General features: G+C 40.6%; 1 protein-coding gene across 1 annotated transcript in view; it reads right to left on the reverse strand.

Annotated features, from left to right (window-relative positions):
* PHLPP1 (PH domain and leucine rich repeat protein phosphatase 1) overlaps nucleotides 1–26,546 on the reverse strand; it is a 119,680-nt gene that overhangs the window by 5,404 nt on the left and 87,730 nt on the right. Inside the window, exons 11-16 of the mRNA XM_056520998.1 lie at nucleotides 23,246–23,446; nucleotides 21,564–21,726; nucleotides 18,223–18,353; nucleotides 12,226–12,345; nucleotides 10,944–11,138; nucleotides 3,768–3,996 (exon numbers count right to left, since the gene is read on the reverse strand). Coding sequence (XP_056376973.1) covers nucleotides 3,768–3,996; nucleotides 10,944–11,138; nucleotides 12,226–12,345; nucleotides 18,223–18,353; nucleotides 21,564–21,726; nucleotides 23,246–23,446 — 1,039 coding nt within the window. The remainder of the gene's footprint in view (nucleotides 1–3,767; nucleotides 3,997–10,943; nucleotides 11,139–12,225; nucleotides 12,346–18,222; nucleotides 18,354–21,563; nucleotides 21,727–23,245; nucleotides 23,447–26,546) is intronic.

The raw sequence follows: 26,546 nt of genomic DNA on the forward strand, positions 1-26,546 counted from the left end.
CGGATGCCTAAACAACAGGAGAGCATAGAAGTTGGAGATCAGAAAACCATTGAAAAAAAAAAAAAGGAAAGAACCTGACTAAACAGGCTTTACTAGAAAATAATTAAAAAAAAGACCAGGTCTGGAGAGCTCCCAGACCTGTGTCTTGCCTCCTGCTGACACTAGCTAAAACTGATTACCTCACTTTCAGTGGGCGGGTATATCCTGCCAGGGAGGAGCAGACTTTTTTCCTAGTGTCAGCACCTCCTAGTGGCAAGAGCATATACCCATCAGTATAGGTGTCCCCCAATGAAGAAGCGACCAAGAAATGTTTATTTTTATTATGTTTATATATATATTTTATACAGAATTTGGGAAAAGGGGGGTGATTTACACTTTTATTAAGGTAGGGGTTAATGTGTGTGTTTATAAACTTTTTATTTTATTTATTTTTTAAACTTTTTTACACTTCGTCCACTTAGGTACTTTTAGGAGGAATCATTTGATTCCTCATACAGATCAATGTGGTTCCATAGAAACATTTATCTGAGTGATCTGCGTTTGATTGATAAAACCTGGCCCTGCCAGGCTTTATCATTCTGAGCGCAGAAGCCGGCACTACAGGAGAGTTAAGCCCTCAGACTACCTCAGCAGTGGATCGCGCCCCCCCCCACCCCCGCAATTGTGCTGCGGGCGGGGGGTGGGGATCCACCCCACTGGACCACCAGGGACGGGATATAGGCATCTTTAGGCACCACTGTCAACTTTGACAGCGGCGATCTAAAGGGTTAATAGCTGGCCGCGGCATGTCAGCTATTAACGCTGACCCCCCCAGCTACAGGAATCAGCTGGGGGGCCGGCCGGTATGACGCGGGCTCGAGTCGGGAGCCCGCGTTATTCCCTGTTAACTGCACATGGATGAGTATAGACATCCATGGTCGTTAATGGGCTAAATTAAATGAAACGCTATGGCAGGAGACCCAGGAGGACCCCACTATTGACAGAGACATAAAAGGGCAAGACTACATTTTGCCAAAATGAACTTGAGTAAGCCAAAATCCTTCAAGGAAAACGTCTTGTGGACAGATGAGACCAAGATAGAGCTTTTTGGTAAAGCACATAATTCTTCTGTTTACCGAAAACTGAATGAGGCCTACAAAGAAAAGAACACAGAACCTACAGTGAAATATGGTGGAGGTTCAATTATGTTTTGGGGTTGTTTTGCTGCCTCTGGCACCGGGTGCCTTGAATGTTTGCAAGGCATCGTGAAATCTGAGGATTACCAACGGATTTTGGGTCGCACTGTACAGCCCAGTGTCAGAAAGCTGGGTTTGTGCCCGAGATCTTGAGTCTTCTAGCAGGACAATGACCCCAAACATACGTCAAAAAGCACCAAGGAATGAATGGCAACAAAGCGCTGGAGAGTTCTGAAGTGGCCAGCAATGAGTCCAGATCTAAATCCCATTGAACACCTGTGGAGAGATCTTAAAACTGCTGTTGGGAAAAGGCGCCCTTCCAATAAGAGAGACCTGGAGCAGTTTGCAAAGGAAGAGTGGTCCAACATTCCGGCTGAGAGGTGTAAGAAGCTTATTGATGTTATAGGAAGCGACTGATTTTAGTAATTTTTTTCCCCAAAGGGTGTGCAACCAAATATTAAGTTAAGGGTGCCAATAATTTTGTCCAGCCCATTTTTGGAGTTTGGTGTGACATTATGCCCAAGTAGCTTTTTTTCCCCTCCTTTTTTTGGTTTAGTTCTAATACACACAAAGGGAATAAACATGTGTATAGCAAAACATGTGTTACTGCAATATTTCTCTGTGAGAAATACTTCATTTTCTAGAAAAACGTCAGGGGTGCCAACATTTACGGCCATGATTGTATGTGCAAGCATTTGGATAGATATGAACATTATATACAGCTAACAATTGTGATATTCCTTTATTAGTTTTAAATAGAAAGCGCTAAAGGGGAGTTTAAAGTGGTACTACGGTGGAAAACTTTTTTTATTTTTTTTTTAAATCAACTGGTGCCAGAAAGTTAAACAGATTTGTAAATTACTTCTATTAAAAAATCTTAATCCTTCCAGTACTTAGCTGCTGAATAATTCAGAGTACATTTTTTTCTTTTTGGAACACAGAGCTCTCTGCTAACATCATGACCACAGTGCTCTCTGCTAACATTTTAAGAACTGTCCAGAATAGGAGAAAATCCCCATAGCAAACATATGCTGCTCTGGACAGTTCCTAAAATGGACAGAGATGTCAGCAGAGAGCACTGTGTTCCAAAAAAAGAATTTCCTCTGTAGTATTCAGGCGCTAATAAGTACTGGAAGGATTAAGATTTTTTAATAGAAGTCATTTAACAAAAATGTTTAACTTTCTGGCACCAGTTGATAAAAAAAAAAAAAAAAAAAAAAAAAAAAGGTTTTCCACCGGAGTACCCCTTTAAGTAGTGGATTAATGAAAAGTAGTAGAAGGGTCTATCTTCAGAACACGTTTCAAAACAACAGGATCACACTCCCAGAACCCCCACCAACCAGTTGTTTAGACGAGGCTGTGGTGCTTGAGCAGCCTCTTCAATGTTTGCATCAGTGACAGGCTGGCTTGTACCTGCAAACAATACTATTTGTAGCAATAGTGCATGGTATTGCAGTGTTTCCAGATTCACTTGGATGAAACAACAGTACAGCCTCTTCAAACAAGATGAGGGTGCTGGGAGTCAGACCTCCTGGACATCCCCTTTCATGTTAAGGCACACAGGATGCATAATACAACTTCAACAACTTTTAAATGTCTTCATTTTATCTATCAAAGAGAAAGGATTTTATAAGAAAAATGTGAAAAGCATTACTGAAATTTTAAAAAGTACTTTAAAAAGGATCAATAAGAGAACATACAAAGTTCTCATTGTGCCTGATGCTTAAAGGGGTACTCTGCCCCTAGACATCTTATCCCCTATACAAAGGATAGGGGATAAGATGTCAGATCTCCGCGGTCCCGCTGCTGTGAAGCCCCAGGATCCCCGCTGCAGCACCCCGCTATCATTACTGCACAGAGAGAGTTCGCTCTGTGCGTAATGACGGGCGATACAGGGGACGGAGCAGCGTGATGTCATGGCTTCACCCCTCGTGACATCACGGCCCGTCCCCTTAATGCAAATCTATGGCCACACCCCCTCCCATAAACTTGTATTAAAAGGGGCGGGATGTGACGTCACGAGGGGCGGAGCCGTGACGTAACAATGCTCCGGCCCCTGTATTGCCCGTCATTACGTGCAGAGCGAACTCGCTCTCTGCAGTAATGATAGCGGGGTGCTGCAGCGGGGATCCTGGGGCTCCCCAGCAGCGGGACCGCGGCGATCTGACATCTTATCCCCTATCCTTTGGATACGGGATAAGATGTCTAGGGGCGGAGTACCCCTTTAATGTGATACTTAAAGGGGTAGTCTGCCCATAGATGGAAAAGATGGAATATTGTTGCCGCCATAATCGAGAGCCGAAAACAGCAAAGTTGGCTGTATTACACAGTTTACATAACTCCCACCATCTTTGATGGGAGATGTACATAGCACCAGGAGCTACACTGTTACTTTAAAAGTTAAGCAAACAGCTTGCTGGGCTATGCCATTTGAGCCAAAGACAAACTCCTTTAAGTCATGTTCACAGGTAGCCTTCAAATTTATGTGCAGATTTTGTTGCAGGTGTCTGTGGACTTCTATATGAGGGCATGCTGCAGATTTTTCAGCCTGTTAAAGATATGGGCAGGATCAAGATGACCAAAGCTATTTACCTCTGTGATAATTGCTTTATGCTGCTTCAAGCGCTTTAGTTCTTCATCACAGCTAACAGTGTAAGCCTTGGACAGGTTGAGTGGCTTCCCACCTCTGCAAAGCACTGTTTGGCATTTGCCCACATTGGCAGAGGTCAGTGTAAAACAGCCTCCAGGGTCCATAGGATCATGCTTTATGTGGCATAGAACAGCAGAACCTCCAAGCTTCTGTCCGGCTGTACCCAGCTTCCTACAAACAAATAAGATTGACTTTTATACATGCATTTAACATGAATACAGTTATACATAAACAGAGTGTCTACAGAGACAATTCAAAAACTTGGGTAAATAGGGACATTGTTACACATTGTAATTATAAAGTGAAGACACAGCCTGAATTTTGTTGTCCTTGTGATGAGGAGGGAGTGCTTATATTTTCCATATAATGTAGAATTGTTACTATCTATGATCTTTTTGGTGGGATGTATTTAATTAGCCAAGTCTATAATACAGTGACCCCCCCCCCCCCCCGACCTACGATGGCCCCGACATACGATCATTTCAAGAAACGATGGCCTCTCAGAGGCCATCGCATGTTGAAGGCAGCATTAACATACGTTGCTTTTGTATGTCGGGGCCATCGCATAAACGGCTATCCGGCAGCCCTGACTGCTTCAGCTGCCACCGGATAGCAGTTCACAATACCCCGTGTGGTCCGCTGACGATCACTTACCCGTCCTCGGGGCTCCGGCGCGTCCTCTTCAGGATCCCCTGCATCGTCGGCGCTCTCCATAGTAGTCATCACGTTGCTGCGCACGCCGTCCCATCATCCAATAGGAGCGGCGTGTGTAGCGACGTGATGGCGGCGACGGAGAGCGCGGATGCCGGGGAAGCAGAGGCCATGCTGGAGCGTCGGGGAAACCCCGGGGACGCTGCGACAGCGATGGAAGGAGACATCCAGGGCAGCGGTGACGGTCTGGAGTGGCGGGGTCAGGTGAGTATAACTTCCTATACCAGTGTTTTTCAACCTGCGGACCTCCAGATGTTGCAAAACTACAACTCCCAGCATGCCCGGACAGCCAAAGGCTGTCCGGGCATGCTGGGTGTTGTAGTTTTGCAACATCTGGAGGTCCGCAGGTTGTAGACCACTGTCCTATACTTTACATTGCACGGATCCCTCAACATGCGATGGTTTCAAAAAACGATGGTCCGTTTGGAACGGATTACCATCGTATGATGAGGGACCACTGTATAGTTCTACCTCTGGATCCTATCAAATGCCTATTAGGGATTGTGAGAAAGAGATTGTGGGAATGGAGTTTTGGTCTTCCTTTTTTGTTTTAGTGTGGAATACTCATGTCCACTTATAAGTTATCACACAGGTGTATCATTATGACTGGTTTGTATTTTTAGGACTGTGCTGCCTGTTATAGGATAAACTATGCCTACTGGGTGATTAAGGGGGGGGGGTATTTGTTTTTGTAACTCTGTTTTGAAGAAAAGTTCAATAAAAGTGATCTGATTAAAACAAAGAGTGAAGAGACGTAAATTTAACAGTGGTAAACGGAGATATTGTTTCACCAATCATCATTAAAAAATTATTATGCTACGAGTTCTAAAATGACTTAACAGAATTTCCTAATAAACACATTGGCCCTCATTTACTATTCTAAACCCGACCTCTTGTCAGTTTTTTTTGTCGCATCTTTGTCTGCGCCATGTCGCAGACATCGTGCGCCAGTCTGCGACACGATGCCACATTTTTTCCAGACGGACCCGATGTGGATTCTCCTAAACCCGAAAAAGGGGCGTAACCCGACATTTCTGAGCTTTCCCACGTATTTATAAAGGTTTCCAACCCGAATTTGTTGAATTGTTGTGGATTTTTTCCCGACAACTCAGAGGAGTTGGAAACCAAAACCAACAAAACCCACGAGCGACAAACCGGATGAGACATAATACATACCAGGGGAAAAAAGCAGTCGGGTAAGAAAGCAAGATAAGACTTGCAACCCGATTTTCTAAGTAAATAAGGGCCACTGTTTCCATGTGCCCCCAATGGTGCAGTTTCTAATTTGTAAAAACTGTTGTAGAGACACCACATCACTCTTTACATGTGTTCTAAAAAACTGAAGAAAGTTCTTATTGTTCACCACAGGGATACAATGTTTTGGCAGTGAAATCCTAGCTTTGTAAAGTTCTTTATGAAGACAGGATTGCACTGCCAAAACACTGTAACCCTGTGGTGAACAATAAAAACTTTTAGCTTTTTAAAAACACAAGGAAGGAGTGGTGTGGTGTCTCTACAACACTTTTTGGATATGCTGGGGCCAGGAAGGTCAGGGCCTAACACCATGCCACCTATTGAAGGCGAGAGTCCTGTCAGTGTTCAGTCCTTTATCCCCTTAAAGTGTACCTGTCAACAAAAACTTTTTATATACTGTAGATAAGACCATTATATGTATATATGTAATATGCACTGGTTAAAAAAAAATTGTATAGATTTTTGTCCCTGCAGCTATTGCCTGTGTGTCTCTATGAGGAGTCCAAATACAGGAAGTGAGGGTGGACAAGCAGGGCTCTGTGCAGTAAGAAAAAGCAGGACAGTGTGCACTGAGGCTCTATAACATGCTCCTGGCTCATACATCGGGATGATTGACAAGCCATACATAGATCCCTGATTGTCCTGCCCTCACTTCCTGTTTTTGGACTCATCATAGAGACACACAGACAATAGCTGCAGGGACAGCATTTTTTCACCCAAAAATATACACAATTGTTAATCAATGTATATTACAAATACACATATAATGGCATTATCTACAGTATATCAAATCTTTTTTGTTGCCGACAGATATACATTTTACAGACACAGCCCATTTTGACCTTAAGGATTAGGCCAATTCTTGTTTTTGCTATTTCATTCTTCCTCCTCGCCTTCCAAAAATCATACCATGTTCAATTTTGCACCTACAAACCCATATAAGGGCTTGTTTTTTGCGTTCTCAATTGTACTTTGTAATGATATAACTTATTTTATAATAATCTGCGGCGGAACAAAAAAAATTAACCCCAAATTAAAAAACCCCATTTTTCTAATCTTTAGCACTTCCCCAATGCACTTTTCCATAAAAATGACACCTTATTTTTAATCTGTAGGTTCATACGGTTATAAAGATACCCAGTTTATGTACGTGATTTCATTTTACTAGTTAAAAAAAAAAAAAAATTATAACTACATGCACCAAAATTTGTATGTTTAAAATTGTCATCTTTTGACCCCAATAACTTTTTTTTAATTTTCTGCATACGGAGCTATATGAGGGATAATTTTCTGCGCCGTGATCTGTAGTTTTTATTGGTACCATTTTTGTTTTGATCAGACTTTTTGATCGCTTTTTATTAATATTTCTTATGGTATATGAAGTGATCAAAAATGCACAATTTTGGACTTTGGTATTATTTTACGTGTACACCATCGACCGTGCGGTTTAGATAACCTATTTTAATAGTTCAAACATTTATGCACGTGGCACTACCACATATGATTATTTTTATTACATTATTTTATTAAAAAATAGGAAAAGGGGGGTGATTCAAACTTTTATTAGGGGAGGGGCTTATTCAATTTATTAACTTTTTATTAACACTTTACTTTTTTTTGTCCCCACAGGGGGCTATACCATGAATCTCTCGATTGCATACACTGATCAATGCTATGCCATAGCATTGATCAGTGTTATCGGGGCTCTGCTGCTCCAGCCTGCTGAGCAGGCTTGGAGCAGCAAATGACCGATTGGACAACGAAGAGGCAGGTTAGGATTCTCCCGTCGTCCAGTCAGCTGAACGGGACATCGCAATTTCGTCGCAATAGTCCAGATCAGCTCCACTGAGCTCCTGGGAAATTTCACTTTCATTTTAGACGCCGCAATCAACTTTGACTGTGGCGTCTAAAGGGTTAATGCCGGGCATCGGCCTCATCGGCGGTGCCTGGCATTAACCCTGCTGATAGCAGTCGAGACCCACGGGGTTTGAAGCATTCTCCGCTTGTTTTAACGCTTTAAACCTCGGTAACAGGACTCAGGACGTACAGGTATGCCCTGAGTCCTTAAGGACTTGGGAACTGGCGCATACCGGTACAACATGCATCCTTATCTGGTTAAATGGGCACAGTCTGATTAAAAACTTTTTATATGTGGTACATTTTGGCAAAATATTAACATTTCTAATACACCACATAAGAATTTTTTTTTATATATAAAAAGGAAACACATAACACCCCACACAATCCTGTGTCCATGCTTCAGCTTGGACAAATGTGATGCTTCAGACAAGGTCCAGTAAGTGAGGGTGGGACTAGTACACCTCTACACCTCTTGGATATTATTCTTCAGTCATGGATGAAGGCACTTCAAGGGTCAAACACTGATTTGCAGGAATACTACCTCCAATAGGTGGCAGCACAGAGTAAGCCCCCTTGCTTCTGGAGGAGAGCTACATTGCATATCAGTGAACGCAGAATCACTATGCAGAGGCCTGGGTGTGAGGAAAATGACTGAGCATGTCCCTCTCCACAGCACTCAGCTCATCAGGTGGATGTTTCCATTGCATACTAATGATATCTGTGCAGTGAAAATGGGTGTCCTGTTTAGATTGCCTGTATCATGTGGGTATTTACTGCTGTTTATCTGTATGCTTAGTCACTATTTTGCTCTTGATCTTTGTTTATAGAGCTTGTTTATGCAGTGTATTCCCCTTTTCTGTTTCATTTAATGTATGGGAGGATCATGCTTCTTATGTTCTCAAGCAAGGCTCCTAATCTTTAACACACAGAGCTGCCCCTGTGAATTTCAGTTTCCATTGTATATGGAATTTATTATTTATTTATTTTATTAAATGTTTTTTATGTATTCTAATAACGAGAAAAAAAAAATATATATTCTTTTTGCTGCAGTTACTTTTTGTAGGCATTTTTATTTTTGAACATCAGGTGGCGCCATATTATGTAAGTAAATGTCATAACATTTCACTACATTTTCTTTCACTGTATATGTTGCAGTGTCCATAGACATGACATTTGTGAATTGTTTCTCGACAGAAGTCTTATGTCTGACCATTTTAATCCCCTCCTGCACCTTGACATAGGCTTGAGCTCTCCCATAGATATGTATGGAGGGGGGAGTGTCAACCACCACTTTGTGCAGTGCATGGGGAGAGCTGGGGCACCGGGCAGGAGATCGCAGGGGGTCCCAGTGGTTGGACCTCCCGCAATCAGACACTTATCCATGCAAAATTCTCTGTTATGACAACTGAAATTTACCTCCATGGTCCTCCCATCTTTGAGATGTTTCTGCACCTTAATTGGAGTCACCTATGGTAAACTCTGTTAAAGGGGTATTCTGACCAAAAACATTTCATCCCCTATCCAAAGATGTCTGATCGCGGGGGGACCGCCACTGGGACACCACGCGATCTCCTGCAGCACCCGCACTCTATGCAGGAGCCGAGTCTCCAGTTTCGGAAACCTCCGGGTTTCCGGGACTGGGGACGTGACGTCATGCCACGCCCCCTCCATTCATGTCTATGGGAGGGGGCATGATGGCCATTTATGGGGATAAAATGTTTTTGCCCGGAATACCCTTTTAATTGGACAGGATTTGGTAAGAGACAGCCCTGTCTATATAAGATCTCACAGCTGACAAAACATAGAGCATAAACCAAGCCATGAGATAGAAAGAACTGCCTATAGTGCTCAGAGACAGGAGTGCATGGAGGCACAGATCTAGAGAAGGGTACAAAAAGTTGTCTGTTCTGATGAAACCGGAATTGAACGTTGTGTCCTTGATGAAAGCAGGCACTTCTTGACACCTACACAATGAAGCATGATGGTGGCAGCATCATACTGTGTTTTTTTTTGTTTTTTTTAACAGGGAGACTGGTTAGGGTTGAGGGAAAGCTGAATGGAGCAAAGTACACAAATATTCTTAATGAAAACCTGATCCAGAGTGCTCTGGACCTCAGACAGGGCAGAAGGTAAACCCTCCAAAAGACAATGGGGGAGATTTATCAAAACCTGTGCAGAGGCAAAGTTGTCCATAGCAACCAATCAGCTTGCTTCTTTCATTTTGCAGAGGCCTTGTTAGGAATGTAAGAAGCGAGCTGATTGGTTGCTATGGGCAACTTCAACTCTGCACAGGTTTTGATAAATCTCCCCCAATGACCCTAAGCACATAGCCAAGACAACACAGGAGTGGAACAACACTGTGAATGTACTTGAATCCAAACATCTCTGAAGAGACTTGAAAATGGCCTGGAAGAGCTTGTAAGGATCTGCAGAGAAGAATGGCAGAAAATCTCAAAATCCAGATGTGCAAACCTTGTGGCATCATACCCTCAAGGGTCGGAATACAGTCACCCCCGACCTACGATGGCCCCGACATACGATAATTTCAACATACAATGTCCTCTCAGAGGCCATCACATGTTGAAGGCAGCATCAACATACGATGCTTTTGTATGTCAGGGCCATCGCATAAATGGCTATCTGGCAGTGCAGACTGCTTCAGCTGCCGCCGGATAGCAGTTTAATGTGCCCCGTGTGGTCCGCTGACGTTCACTTACATGTCCACGGTGCTCCAGACAGTCCTCTTCGGGATCCCCTGCATCGCCCTCGCTCTCCATCGTCGTCATCACGTCGCTGCGCACGCCGTACAGTCATCCAATAGGAGCGGCGTGCGTAACGACATGATGACGGCAATAAGGAACGATGATCCTGGGCAGCGGAGACACCACCGGGACGCGGCGACAGCGATGGGCGGCGACATCCAGGGCAGCGGTGACTGTCCGGAGCGGCGGGGACAGGTGAGTATAACTTCCAATATTTAACATCCCTCAACATATGATGGTTTCAACAAACGATGGTTCATTTGGAACGAATTACCATCGCATTTTTTTTATTTTTCCTTTTTACATTTGGAAAAAAAAAAATTATAATTCTGTTAACACATTCATGTTAATGGGTACTAAGTGGAGATTGACCTGACTGATTTTAGCAAAAGGCCATAACATAAAATAAAAAGCAAAAGGGTCTGGAGACTTTTCGAATGCACTGTAGATAACTAGAGGAAATAACATTACAATGATCAATAATTGCTTGTAATGTGGGAATTTGTTACGTGCTCAACTACTAGGATTTACCTCTGCATTACAAGAAAGGTGTTCCCCATATATTCCTCCTCACTCTTTGTTTTTTGCAGCTCGTCTGCTAAGATATCACACATGGTGCACTGTAGCAAACTGGGCACTTCTGAATTACGTTCTCCATCAAAAACACCATATACTGCTTCACGGTTGTCACAGAAGTTGTTGACCAAGAGGGAAGCAACACAGAGTCTGGAAAGCAGAAAAGATTATATTAAACTGACATATTTAAAAAAAAAAGCGGCTACAAACTGCAAAACCAAGTGAAAGTGGAAAGGACTCTGCTAAAGACCTTTCCCTATAGACAACGTATTCGCTTTGAACGCTGCAGATATGTTAAAAAGGAAAGTTGCATGGATAGTCCTGTGGGAAAGGAACTGTGTGAAAGTCTCAAGCAGGTGGCAGACAAGCAGTTAACATTCCTCATAGATGACATCATTCTATACAGACACTTGAAAGCAAAACCTTTCAATGAATGAATGAGGATGAAATGTGGGACTCTACTTGCAGAAGTTGTGTTCAATGCTGTGCTGTGAAGGCAACCTGCATCACTTACACATGTCTCATAGCAACCGCAACCAACAAAGGCTGGGGAAAGGACAGGATACAGAGTGACATAGTGGCTGGGTCTGCTTTTAAAGTTTCCCCAATTCAAGTTGAATGTGAGAAACTATTTCCGATACGTATAGTGAATGACAACTTTTTTCTTCATTTCACCTAAAGGGCACCTTCAATTCTGAACAAGTTTCCATAAATCTATTGTACAAGATAAGAAGCATTGTAATGTAATGTATCTAATACAGAAAAATGCCTCATTGTCCACTAATCAGACTATTCAGCAGGTTACAGTTGCTGCTTATTGCAGTCTATAGCAGAGTTTCTCAAGCGTGGTCCTTAAGAACCACCAACAGGTCATGTGTTCAGGATTTCCTTCCACAGGTGATATAAGTGTGGTGATGCCCGATTCACTGACCAGAATTATATCACTTGTGAAAGACTAAGGACATCCTGAAAACATGACCTGTTGGGGGTTGTTGAGGACAGAAGGATGAGGAGGAAGCAGTTTCCTAGAGAAACAGACAATGCTGCTGCTTCTAGCTGACTTGCCACAGTGCTGGAATCACCACAGTACTATTTATTTCTGCTCTTTAATGTCCTCCATGCTACCGGTAGCTCTGCACTACTTCCTTTCACTTGTACTATTTATTTTCTTCTTACAGTTTTCACGTGATAGACCTATCTACTTATATGACTATGCTTAAATAAATTCTGGACTTACTTGTTCTTCATTCCTGAAGCCTCTGTGTATCCATGGCTCCATACTGCAGGTGCTCCAGAGGCTTCACTAGCAGAGAAACCACATGAAGGTTGGTCCACTTTAAAACATCGAATGCTACTGCTACGGGACATAAAAAAAAGAAAAAGAATAATTTAGACTGCAATAAAAATACATGCTGCATCACACATTAAAGCAGTTGTCTGCTTATTACCATTTTGGTCTTAAGGAGACAGACAATTTTCATTTTCTCCTCCTCACTTTTTAATATTTATAACTTATTTTTTTTCACCTACAAACCCATATGAGGGCTTGTTTTTTGCTCAACCAATTACTTTGTAATGACATCTTTCATTTTACCATAAAATGTACAGCGAAACCAAAACAACATTATTTGTTGGCAAAAACTGCAATTTTGCAACCTTTGTGTGTGTGTGTGTGGGGGGGGGGTTGGTTTTTAAACTATGCACTTTATGGTAAAAAAAATATACATTATCTTTATTATGTAGGTCAAAGCGATCAAAAATGATACCCACTTTATATAGTTTTACTATTATTGAATTTGCTTTGTTCTATTGTACTTTTTTGTCAAAAATGCTAACTTTTTTTTTTACAAAATTGGTATGCATAAAATTGTCCTTTTCTGACCCCTATAACATTTATTTATTTTTCTGGTTACAGGAATGTATGAGGGCTAATTTTTTGTGCCGTGATCTTTAGTTTTTATCAGTACAAATTTTTTTTTTAGGGAATTTTTGGTCACTTTTTATAATTTTTTTTTTGTTATATGATGTGATTAAAAATTAGTAATTTTGGTGTTTGGTATTTTTTACGTTTATGACGATTACCGTACGGGATCATAAACATTTTATTTGAATAGGTTGGACATTTACGCTTGTGGCGATACAATCCCCCTCTCTCCCCCCAAAATCAGCTACTTAAGTTATTTTCCCCCGGATTACTCCTTTAAGTCATTTTACTCCTTTACACTCCTTCAAGACTTATGTGCAATCATTAGATTCTATTCACTGTATAATGCTACGCCTATGGTATAGCATTATACAGTGAGATTGGAGATCCACTGATATAACCTGGCTAAGCCATTGATCACATCGTAGGGATTCGGTGAGCTTCACTGAGCTACCGTTAAGTTTCACTTTCATTTTAGACACTGAGCAACATTTATCTCAGCCTCTAAAGGATTAAATGACTGGCAGCTAGTGTCTGTCTACTGACAGTACCAAAGATTCACTGCTCTGAAGCAAGCCCAGCTCCTGCGCTCACTTCAAAGCCGCTTAAGGTATCAGGTCCTTAAAAGATTAAATATTCACACCTTTTGCTTGGATTAAAGGGGTTATTAATATTATAAAAAAATGCTCCTGCAGCGATAAAATACTTGTATACTCCCTCATCACTACTACAGCCAATAACTGACCTCAGAGGTATATGACATGAGACCACCAAGCAGTGATGTGGGTATACAAGCAAGTTATCAACTCTGGAGGAATAGAATGATTCCTCCAATAACTCTCCTTAGGGGACAATTCCATGACTTATGGCGCTGAGTGCACCTAAAAGTAGTAATTTTTTTTCTCTGCAATCCTTTTTTAATGTTTCCTGCACCATTTAGGAAATATGTTTTTTTAAATGCCCCTTAAGTGTTTTTAGCACATTTCCAACTTTTACAAATGATGAATAAATTGCAATATAACTATCCAAAAAGTTTGAAGCTTCCCTATATTGACCAGTCCCCCCAAACTAGAGAAAAACATGGCTGACTGTACAAGTAAAACAGCAGACATCATTCTCTTGTGTGTGTCTGTCAATATCTTACACAAACTACAAGGGCATAACATTAATAATACTGCATGTAGAGAACTCATTTAAATTTTGCTGCATCAGACACAGTATTAAAAACTATGACCGAGAAGTCCTGTGACCAGCGTACATTCCACAAAGGTGACCTTTAATGTTTCCAAAGCAGCTTGCAATGAGCCTGGTTGTTTTAGCACTTCTATAAGCCTCTATACATACCATACTATTATGCAACTCATCTGTGAAGAAGCTAAAAAGGAAAATTACTGTAAGAACAAGGAAGCATAAGTCCTCTCAACCATGAGATAACCTCAGCCATGGTAGGTTGATTAAAGACTTCGGCCCCTTTCAAACTACAAAATTACTCCATTTTAAAGATCCGTACGAAGTTCCCTCTGAAAATCAGCTGAAAACGGTAGTCGCAAAATCCTATTCGGCCGTTAGAAAATCCCACTATAGTCTAGGGGATTTTTCTAATAGCAGTTTTAACCAGTTATAGCCCATTATTAATAACGGCCATTATTTTGTGACGGAAGATAGTGCATGCACTATTTCTTCCGTCACAAAATAACGTCCGTTATTAATAACGGGCTATAAACGGGTTAAAACGGCTATTAGACATATTTGGTATCGCCGCGTGCGTAAATGTCCGAACTATTAAAATAAAATGTTAATGATCCCGTACGGTTAACGGCGTGAACGAAAAAAAAAAAAAGTCCAAAATTCCTACTTTTTTAATACATTTTATTTAAAAAAAAATTATAAAAAATGTATTAAAAGTTTTTTATATGCAAATGTGGTATCAAAAAAAGTACAGATCATAGCGCAAAAAATGAGCCCCCATACCGCCGCTTATACGGAAAAATAAAAAAGTTATAGGTCATCAAAATAAAGGGATTATAAACGTACTAATTTGGTTAAAAAGTTTGTGATTTTTTTTTAAGCGCAACAATAATATAAAAGTATGTAATAATGGGTATCATTTTAATCGTATTGACCCTCAGAATAAAGAACACACGTCATTTTTACCATAAATTGTACGGCGTGAAAACGAAACCTTCCAAAATTAGCAAAATTGCGTTTTTCATTTTAATTTCCCCACAAAAATAGTGTTTTTTGGTTGCGCCATACATTTTATGATATAATGAGTGATGTCATTACAAAGGACAACTGGTCGCGCAAAAAACAAGCCCTCATACTAGTCTGTGGATGAAAATATAAAAGAGTTATGATTTTTAGAAGGCAAGGAGGAAAAAATGAAAACGTAAAAATTTAATTGTCTGAGTCCTTAAGGCCAAAATGTGCTGAGTCCTTAAGGGGTTAATGATGTAATACTATTATATAGTTTTGACAGAGGCTGCCACATAACTTTACACCACTACTTGTGGGTGAAAGTGTCATATTTTATATATATATATATATATATATATATATATATATAAAATCTAACCTAATACAAGTTAGTGAGGCCAACATAGAGTCAGTTTGGGTTACATTGCAGTTTGGTAATCAGACAGTAACTCGTGTAGGTGTGATATATAGACCACCTGGCCAAGTTAAAGAATTCGATTAGTTGAAGAAATAACTAAAATGACAATGAAAGGAGAAGTTATCATTATGGGAGACTTCAATCTTCCGGATATAAACTGGAAAACCAAAATAGCAAGTTCTATCAGGAGTACAGATATTCTAAATTCCCTACTGGGATTATCTCTACAACAAGGGATTGAGGAGCCAACCCGGAGGAAGGCCATTTTGGATTTGGTATTAACAAATGGGGATTTGGTATATGATGTTACTGTAGGTGAAAGCTTGGGATCTAGTGATCACCAGTCAGTGTGGTTTAATATAAGAACAGTGAAGGAGTCACAGCACACAAAAACAAAAGTTTTAGATTTTAGAAAAACAGACTTTTCAAAAAGGAGATTAGTCATAAATGAGTTCCTGTCATACTGGAACAGATTACATGGAGTCCAGGAGAAATGGGACTACTTAAAAGACGCATTATTGAAGGCAACAGAAAATTGCATTAGACTTGTCAGTAAAAGCAGAAAAAGGAAGAGACCACTGTGGTACTCCGCACAAGTGGCCAAAATCATAAAAAACAAAAAGCTAGCATTTAGTAATTATAAAACAACCCTGAGCAATGAAGATAGGGAAATCTACAAGACTAGGCAGAAAGAGGCCAATCTAGTTATAAGAACTTGTAAAGCGCAGGCAGAAGAAACACTCTCTCAGTCTGTGAAAAAGACATTCTTCAGATATATAAATGAAAAAAGGAAATGAAAACAAGGAATAACTAAATTAAAAACAAAGGAAGGAAGGTATATAGAAGAGAATAAAGGGCTAGCTGACTGCCTTAATGAATACTTCTGTTCAGTTTTTACAGAAGAAAAAGAAGGAAAAGGACCTCCATTAGAGAAGAGGCCTAATGAATAGTTTGATGCATGTGTCTTTACAGAGGAAGAGGTTCTACATTTGCTGTCTAAAGTGAAGACAAAAATCACAGGGGCCTGATGGGATACACCCAAAATTATTAAAAGAGCTTAGTCGTGAGCTAGCAAAACCGTTAACAGATTTATTTAACGAATCAATGGTAACAGGAGTCGTCCTGGAAGATTGGAAATTAGCAAATGTTGTGCCCATTCACAAGAAAGGTAGTAGGGAGACATCAAGCAACTATATGGCAGCAAGTCTGACATCAATAGTGGAGAAATTAATGGAAACCCTACTAAAGGATAGGATTGTGGAACATCTAAAATACCATGGATCGCAAGATGAAAAACAACATGGGTTTACTTCAGGAAGATCAAGTCAAACAAATCTTATTGATTTTTTTTGACTGGGTGACTAAAATAATAGATGGCGGAGGGGCAGTAGACATCGCATATCTAGATTTTAGTAAGGCTTTTGACACTGTCCCACATAGAAGACTTATCAATAAACTACAGTCATTGAGGTTGGACTCCCATATTGTTGAGTGGATTAGGCAGTGGTTGAGTGACAAATAGTGGGTTGTAGTCAATGGAGTAAATTCAGAGCAAGGTCTTGTTACCAGTGGGGTACCCCAGGTATCTGTACTGGGACCAATTTTGTTTAATATCTTCATTAGTGATATCGCAAAAGGTCTCAATGGTAAGGTGTGTATTTTTGCTGATGACACAAAGATATGTAACAGGGTTGATGTTCCTGGAGGGATATGCCAAATGGAAAAGGATTTAGGCAAACTAGAAGAATGGTCAGAACTCTGGCAACTGAAATTTAATGTGGATACGTGCAAGATAATGCACCTGGGGCGTAAAAACCCTTGGGCAGAATATAGAATATTTGACACAGTCCTGACCTCAGTATAGACAATGTAATAGAGCAGCAGGAAACGCTAGCAGAATGCTTGGATGTATAGGGAGAGGTATAAGCAGTAGAAAGAGAGAAGTGCTCATGCCGCTGTACAGAACACTGGTGAGACCTCACTTGGAGTATTGTGCGCAGTACTGGAGGCCGTATCTCCAGAAGGATATAGATACTCTAGAGAGAGCTCAAAGAAGAGCTACTAAACTAGTACATGGATTGCAGGATAAAACTTACCAGGAAAGGTTAAAGGACCTTAACATGTATAGTTTGGAAGGAAGAAGAAGAGACAGAGGGGATATGATAGAGACTTTTAAATACATAAAGGGAATCAGCACGGTAAAGGAGGAGAGCATATTTAAAAGAAGAAAAACTACCACAAGAGGATATAGTTTTAAATTAGAGGGGCAAAGGTTTCTGCAGTAATATGAGGAAGTATTACTTTACTGAGAGAGTAGTGGATGCATGGAATAGCCTTCCTGCAGAAGTGGTCGCTGCAAATACAGTTAAGGAGTTTAAACATGCATGGGATAGGCATAAGGCTATCCTTCATATAAGATAGGGCCAGGGGCTATTCATAGGATTCAGATTATTGGGCAGACTAGATAGGCCAAATGGTTCTTATCTGCTGACACATTCTATGTTTCTATGGGTTAGGCAATTGGTCCTGCCCTATGGGAACTTTCTAATGCACAAATCAAAATGTGTGCCTGTAAAGATTCTTTTAACTCCCACCCACTGCTGGAATTAGTTACACTATGTGAAAACCATCGGATAGATTTCCTTTAATTGCTGCTCAGGGGCAGGTGGAAATTCACATGACAAAAGGTGACTCACTTGAGCAGCTCCAGGGTTTTGTGGTCCAGCAGCAGCCGTGCGTTGCCAGTTAGGTCCAGTTCTTGCAATTTGGGAGGGAGGTTCTCAGGTAAAGTTATTTCAGTCAGTTCATTGCAACTCAAGTCTACACACTGTAGAAAGAGAAGATTACTAAAGTGAAACATGTTACAACATAAATATATAGCTTGATATTTAATTTAAGAGCTGGTTGTTCTATAGCAGAAATGCTTTGCTCCTGAGCTCCTGTAATTTAAGCTGCCTATCAAACTATCTGACAGACTGGGCACGTGACCAATTTCTACTCTAAATTACACCCAGTAATTTAGCACAATAATTCTCTTTTAATATGAGGATATGCAATGATTTCATAAAACATTAATTCATGCCTGGGTTGGTTTACACCAGCGTAGTATAGACACATTTTTTCATCCATATTATGGCCACAAATCCTGGTCTGACCAGTGATCAAGCTAGGACCGACAGCTATAATATAAATGGCAAAAAGTATCCGTATTAAATTAGTATGAAACTGGACCTACAGTCCACAATTCTGCTGGTTTTCTTATACTAGAGCAGTGCATTGTGGAAACTAAGACAACACTTACACAGTCTGAACTAAGCTGCTAGCTTACATGTCTAAGGGTATGTTCACACTGAGGATTTTGCGTGTGGAATTCCGTGCACAAATCCCACCTTGAATAAAAGTTTGATTGAATTCAATGGTCTTTCTGCGCTCTGTTTACAATGAGGAATTTTTTTAAAAAAAATTTTTAAACAAAATTTTTATTTGATTTTCAAATAATATCAACAATGACAAAGATATGCAAATCGGCACAATCTCCAGGCATACGATCAGGTACATGACAGGATAGAACAAAACAGTGGAAAGAACTATGCTAAAAAGGTACAACTAGCAAAAGATAGAGAACATGCCGTAAAAATAAACGCACGTTGGTCCTACTAGAAGGTAAGGTCTGACATTCCTTATCCTCACCCCCCCCCCCCCTTCTCTAACCAACTACGGAATTCTCAGTCTGCCCAGGGAGCACCCTACTGCCCGAATGAGGTACAGAGTGGTCTCTTGGAAGGGTCCCATCACCTTCATGACCTCCTCAGCATTTAAAAAGGGTCACAATAAACGATTTCCATTTTTTTTTTTTAAAGGATTTTGCTGATTTCGGCTAAGATCTGTCATATCCATAAATAAGTACCTTTTTACTTTAAGAATGACTTTTTTTTAGACAGGAAAAAATAAAAATAAACATACAAATATGAATACAGAAAGATTTGGTATCCAGTAAGTAATTTAAATTAACAGGTAACTGTTTAATTACCTAAAGGTTATTAATAAACACAAAAAGGTCTCTTGCAGGGCCCTTGCGAAAGCCTTATATGAAAAACAGATAAAATATTATGCAACTTAAAATAAAATACAATTAAAACCACCTCTAGGACAGTTCGTTTTCCTTGCATCAATAGACATGGTCCAAATTTGTGCTAAATATGGACTGTCCAATCAGGTATTAATATATTCCAAAAGATTGTTCCTATAATGTAGCTTTTCTTATGCAACATGTGTACATTAACAGTAATCTTATTCAGGGTGATAAGGGATGCATCTTAATGGCATTATGGCACTATGCTCCGCTCACTGTTCCTTGTGCTATATTCAACGTTTTTAATAAGAATAAATTAAATGGAGGTGACAGGCACTGCTCACCGTTCCTTGTGCTGTATGCTAACACAGTTTCCCTGCTCTCAGATGCATAGGCAGCTGGCTGTGGCGACACGAAACTGGAGGTGTAGTGCACCTTTTTGGTAGGTGAGCGTGTTGTATGGGGGCATGCACCTCTCTCTGACTGTTTTCCAGATAAGGCTGCCACAAGGGCCCTGCGGCCGGCCTTTTTGTGTGTATTAATAAACTGTTACCTGTTAAATTTACCTACTGGATACCAAATCTCTTTTTGCATTAATATTTGAATATATTTTTTCAGTCTTTTTTTCTAAAAAAAAATTAAAAAAATTTAAAACACGTTCTCTAGAGGACTGTTTATTATCTTATGTTTTATAAATGTTTTTTTGGGCTTGTTCCAGGCGTTAAAGGCAACATCGGTAACCATGAGTACCTTTCTTCCTCATGCTATAATGGGCTACACAATCGAATAGGGTGGTTGTGACATTACATCCTATCTCCAGTCTCTGAAACCCCGAAGTTTCCGTCACTGGAGACACAGCCCCGCATAAAATGCGGGTGCTGCAGGGAGTTTGCAGGGGGTCCCAGCGGCGGGCCCCTCCACAATCAGACACTATCTTCTATCCTCTAGATAGGGGATAAAACCTTAGATCCCGGAATACCCTTTGACAAGCAGAATATTTGACTGGAGAAGAATGGAAAACCATTTCCTCATCTAGTGTAAGAGGAGACAGTGGAGTCATAATAAAAAATACAACATTGAAGGAAATTTTTGGCTTTCAACAACCCCACAAAAGTCCATATTTGACTTATTTTTCCTCTACTATTCCTCAGACAGATTCGCCAGGGTTCTCTCAGCTGAGCTGGGAAAGGAAATAGGACTCCAACCTTGTAAGTAATGATGCCCACACTTGGCACAGACACGTTTTCAATGAACAAACAAGGAAAGCAATCACATTTCCTACGTACTACAGAGGTGGATTTTCAGCCTCATACAGAAGCGCTAAATCTTTATATAACCCCTGCAAACTTCCTATTTGGCAAAAAAAATATACTTAACAGTATTAACTTATTTTTGGTGGAAAAGCAGATTGGTACATTAGAGTCCTAAGCTTCAAATTATTAGCCTGCAGCTGCATTATGTGGAAGGAAACAAACATGAGAAAAGCAGCTTTGATTGCGGACCTAGCTCAGACTAAGGGGAGCACTGGTTTCCATATACTACTGGTGCTTGGATGTGAAGTGTAGCAGAAACACAAGCTAGTACAAGATTGCTAAATTCCAGCAGTCTTTCATCTCAATATCAAATTCAGCTATTGCTTTGAGAATCCTGTTTGGGTATAAGAGGAGAGCTATCAATCAGGGCCAACGTAGCAGGCAGTAGCAACAAAGGATTGCCCTGATGATTCATGGTTCAGGCACCATGAAAGTGACAACAGGTTCTCTTCATAGAAATTTCTTGGTCAACTGGTAGGTAAAAGCTCAGTAGGTGAAATGGCCCATTGGGGCACAGGTTTAAAACCGTGTGGGCAAGGGGTCTAGGCAGTGGAACAGCTACTAGAAAGAAGCGCTGAATGTTATATGAATGTTGAGAACAGCTTACGTCATCAGGTTTTGGCTTAGTAATGCATTGATAAAAATCACTGACCTTGATCTCCGAGAGTTGCATAACTTCAGGGAAGACTTCCAAGCAATTGGAGTGGGCAATGACAGTGTGCATGCGTCTGCAGTTCATTATGGTGGTTGGTATGGCTTTCAGCTTGTTCCCACTGATATCTATCTCTTCCAGCTCCTCCAGTTTGGCCATTTTACTGTAAAATATTAAATCGTAAATTAAAGGGGTATTCCAGGCAAAAAAAATCTTAATCCTTCCAATAGTTATTAGCTTCTGAAGTTTTCTGTCTAACTGCTCAATGATGATGTCACGTCCCGGGAGCTGTGCATGATGGGAAAATATCCCCATAGGAGCTGCACAGCTCCTGGGACGTGAGTCATCAGAAAGCAGTTAGACAGAAAACAGCAACTCCACTTCAGAAGCTAATAACTATTGGAAGGATTAAGATTTTTTAATAGAAGTAATTTACAAATCTGTTTAACTTTCCGGAGCCAGTTGATATATAAAAAAAAAGTTTTGTCTGGAATACCCCTTTAATGGAGAAAAACTGATATCAAGTTTTTAAACCACAAATACAAAACCCTCAGGCAGCAGCCAGGGGTGCAAAACCCCTAAATAATTTTCCCACCCCTAAAACTTGCAATCTTTATTAACCCCCTTAAGGAACAAGCCCATTTTCACCTTAAGGACCAGGCCAATTTAATTTTTGCATTTTTGTTTTTTTCTTACTCTCCTTCAAAAATCCAGAACTCTTATATTTCCATCTACAGACCCATATAAGGGCTTGTTTATTGCGTGACCAATTGTCCTTTGTAATGAAACCTCTAATTTTACCATAAAATGTATGGCGAACCCCAAAAATATTTTTTTAGGGAGGAAATTTAAATGAAAACCACAATTTTGCACATTTTGAAGGGTTTCGTTTTCACACTATACACTTTATGGTAATAGTGACATGTGTTCTTTATTCTGTGGGTCAATATGATAAAAATGATACCCATTGCTAGATACCTTTATATTTTTGTATCGCTTAAAAAAAAAAAAAATCTAAAACTTTTTGTACAAAATCAGTAATCTATGCAGAGTATGGAGTGGGCACGAGCCGTGAGCACGCTCCATACAGCCTGCTGAGCACCGCCATGCCTGTAAAGCCGGGCCCTGCGGAAAAATTCCACATCCCTGCGTCAGAGTGATGGGTATCAAATAGATCACTATTCACAGAGCACTGCAGGCTCTTGTGCTAGAACACTTATAAGAGGTGTATCTCAGAGAAATCACTTACTTGCCAGTAAATGCCACTGCTTTTAATAAAGTGTGATACAGGGTTTTATACTGAACTTTAATACAGATTGCAAGCGTTAGGGGTGGGAAAATTATTTAGGGGTTTTGCACCCCGGGCAGCTGCCCGAGGGTTTGGTATTTGTGATTGAAGGGCCTCTGACCTACCCTTTGAGGCTTTTTGGTAGTTTTTAACCAGGTACAGTAAACTCTGGTATGTGTGCATGTTCAATTCACAACTTTATTTCCTAATATTGAATTTAGCATCAAATTGCTGTCAAGAAAACAAAACTGCTAACCCCTAAAATATAAATATATTTTAATATAAAACACATTCAATTTTGGCAATTGAATTATTTTTATTTTTTTTCAAATACTGCCTACAGACCGTTTTGTAAGGTAAATCTCATGTAATACATTTCATTAGTGGGACATACCTTGCGGGAAAGGTCTGAAGATGATTGAAGGCCATATGCAGAATCTTCAGGCGGGGATGTCCCGTTAATAGAGGCACACATTTATCAGTAAGGTTATTATTGGTCACATATAATTCTTGCAGCGAGCTCTGCGATTCCTCAGGCAGACAAGTGGAAGGAAGCACTTCAAGATTGTTGGCCGAAGCATTCAGGCATCGTAGACTGCTCAAGAAGCATAAAAAAGTTGCAGGTTAAGAACAACGTTTTTTGCTTAGGAAGAGAAACAAGTATATAAATAAACATAATAAAACAGGCGATAATAGTTTAACTGTCAAATGGCTGCTATATGCTGAGAAACTACAAGTGAACCTAATATCAGAAGGTAGATGAAAAATGCCTAGGCAAATGGGCAAGTATTTCCACTAAGAATGAGTTAAAGAAGGAAAGCAATTATTTTTCAGCAGGGCTTCTCAACAGCTTGTTGGAACTTGCTGTAACAATAAGAACCACGTGGGGCTCTGAACAGCTAAGTCAATGAGTGCACTGTAAGAGGAGATCTAGGCTGGCCAGTTTGCACAAGCAAGTTCTGGAGTTTTCCAAAAGGAGGAGGACTGGTGCCAAACAATTATGGCTGGCTGCAGCTATGACGAGGGAGGGTGCTTGAGAAAGGCAAACCCAGGTTGTAAGTGTCTCCACAGCGTGTACAGGAATAACCTCCAAGGGTTCACACAATGCTGAGCCTAAACTTCAGAGTGCAGGAACATCTAATTATCCAGTCCACAAAGTAACACTGAACATTTAATAGCCTCATACTGAGGAAAGGAGCAGAGTGTCCCGGAGGCTTAGGATGTGAGTGTGTGCCAACAAGCTGCTGTGTGTAGACGAAAAAGGCTTGACGTCCCCACAGCCAATACACTAAACACATTATAGAATTCAGATAAATTCATTCCTGTCAAAAGCTTCATTTGCAGGCAGCAGCACCCCGGTAAAAAAGTAAAGGTGTGGACAATTTCTAGGACAGTGCTAATGAATGGAAAGGTACACTGAATGACACTTTCAGACGCGATCGTGCATCCACTGATGAGAATGTCACAGACTATGCAACCAGGGCAGGCAGCCACTGAGCAACAACATAGGGAATATGTAACAGCTTTACACATAGCATACAAGATTTACTTCTTTAATATGTTGAGTAAATAAGACTTAGGCTACTTTCACACTGCCGGCTGTCTCCGGCAGCGTGAAACCCGTTATTTTAGGATCGAGAAAAGCCGGAGAAAAAAAACTGGTGCTTGCATCATCTTTTTCTCCGGGTTTTCGCTCCAAAAATAACGGCTGCTATTGAACACAATAGGCCCATCGGGACCAGTTGTTTACCAGCAAAATGCAAAAAATATATAAAAAGAGGGAGTTTGACAGCCGAATTTGCCGGAGCATACTGGCAGTGTGAAAGGGGCCTTAAAGGGATTCTCCGGTGGGAAACTATTTATTTTAAATCAACTGGTGCCAGGAAGTTATACAGATTTGTAAATTACTTCTATTAAAAAAAATCTTAATCCTTCCAGTACTTATCAGCTGCTGTATACTACAAAGAAAGTTCTTTTATTTTCGAATTTCTTTTCTGTCTGTCCACAGTGCTCTCTGCTGACACCTCTGTCCATGTCAGGAACTGTCCAGAGCAGGAGCAAGTCCCCATAGAAAACCTATCCTGCTCTGGACAGTTCCTGACATGAAAAGAGGTGTCAGCAGGGAGCACTGTGGACAAGACGAAAAAGAAATTCAAAGAGAAAAGACGTACTCTGTAGTATACAGCAGATGATAAGCACTGGAAGGATTATGATTTTTTAAATAAAAGTAATTTACAAAATCTGTTTAACTTTCTGGCACCAGTTGATTTAAAATAGTTTTCCACCGGAGTACACCTTTAAAGGAGATGTCCGGTGCAGACTTTTTCTATTTCATCCTGCCCGGGCTGCAAAAAAAGACAAAAACTTTCACTTACCTTCCTACGTTCCCCCGGAGCTCCGCAACAGCTGATCACACGGCGCTTCAGCCTATCACTGGCCGAGGCGGGACATCACTGCGGCCCGTGATAGGCCGAAGCACCATGTGACGTACCGGGCTAAGGGAAGTAGAAAGTACACAGCCCGGCCCAACGATCAGCTGTTGCGGAGCTCCAGGGGAACGTAGGAAGGCAAGTGAAAGTTGGTTTTGTCTTTTTTTGCAGCCCGGGCAGGATGGTAAAGAAAGTCTGCACCGGACATCTCCTTTAAGTGTCTTAACAGGTTTGTAACATTAAAGTTTTTTTTTTTCTTTTGTGATGGTTACTGACCGCTAACTGATCACAAGGACTCCCAGTAGTTGGGACCTATGAACTAATGTACAAATAAGGGGTCTCGAAAAACATGTGCACTACAAACTATTGAGCACTGTGCTGTCCATTTTATTTGTGCTTAGTTTTATCTGTATCTGGTCACCAACCAATAGAATTGTCATAACATGGTTACTGGTAGGCTTTCTTTCAGTAAGTGGGAAGATTTCAGGTTTTGTCTTGTGTAGGGTATTTATATTCAGAGCAAAAACAGAATGTCCTGTTTGTGAGGCCCTCTATTGCTCAGCACCAGGGGCACACACCAATAGACCTCCTTGCTTCAAGCTATGAACCTGCAAACATACACCTACATGGAGGTCAACTAGCTTTCTGACATTCTGCTGATGTATGAATTGTGCCCTGCATCTACACAAGAGCTAGCCAGAATATTATTCAAGCCTCTGGATAGGGCATAACATGCTGAGATGTGAATAGCCTTTTCTAAAGGATAGGGAATAACATGCTGGTTGGTGGGGATCCAACTACTGGGACGATTCATAGAATGGAAGCGAAAAGTGCTCCTTTATTTTCAGCTTCCTAACATTGCCAAACACTTAGGGAAATTTCACCTCCATTCCACAGAACGATAGGGGTCAGGGCAGCTGGACCTGCACGACCAGCATGTTAACCCTTATTTTGTGGATAGGGGATAACATGTGACTGGAAGACTACTTTAAAAGCTAGGATGATAGTCATATTGGTTAAGTAAAAAAGTTCTTCCTCATAACATTCCTTTTTATGGCCCTACATGCATTATAAATCAAAATTATGACGACGTCTGAACACCTTAGTACATTTTCATTGGGTGTGATGGATTATGGTTCCTACCAAAGTAATTTTTGTTATGAATTGTAAAATTGGTCAGATTGTTACATTTATGTTCAGATTTCTTTTTTCTTTAAAAATTTCTCTGAATAGTGTCAAATATTGTGAAACGATACTCGCTATACA

Source organism: Hyla sarda, chromosome 5 (genome assembly GCF_029499605.1).
Source record: "Hyla sarda isolate aHylSar1 chromosome 5, aHylSar1.hap1, whole genome shotgun sequence".
In the NCBI taxonomy this organism is placed as follows: domain Eukaryota; kingdom Metazoa; phylum Chordata; class Amphibia; order Anura; family Hylidae; genus Hyla; species Hyla sarda.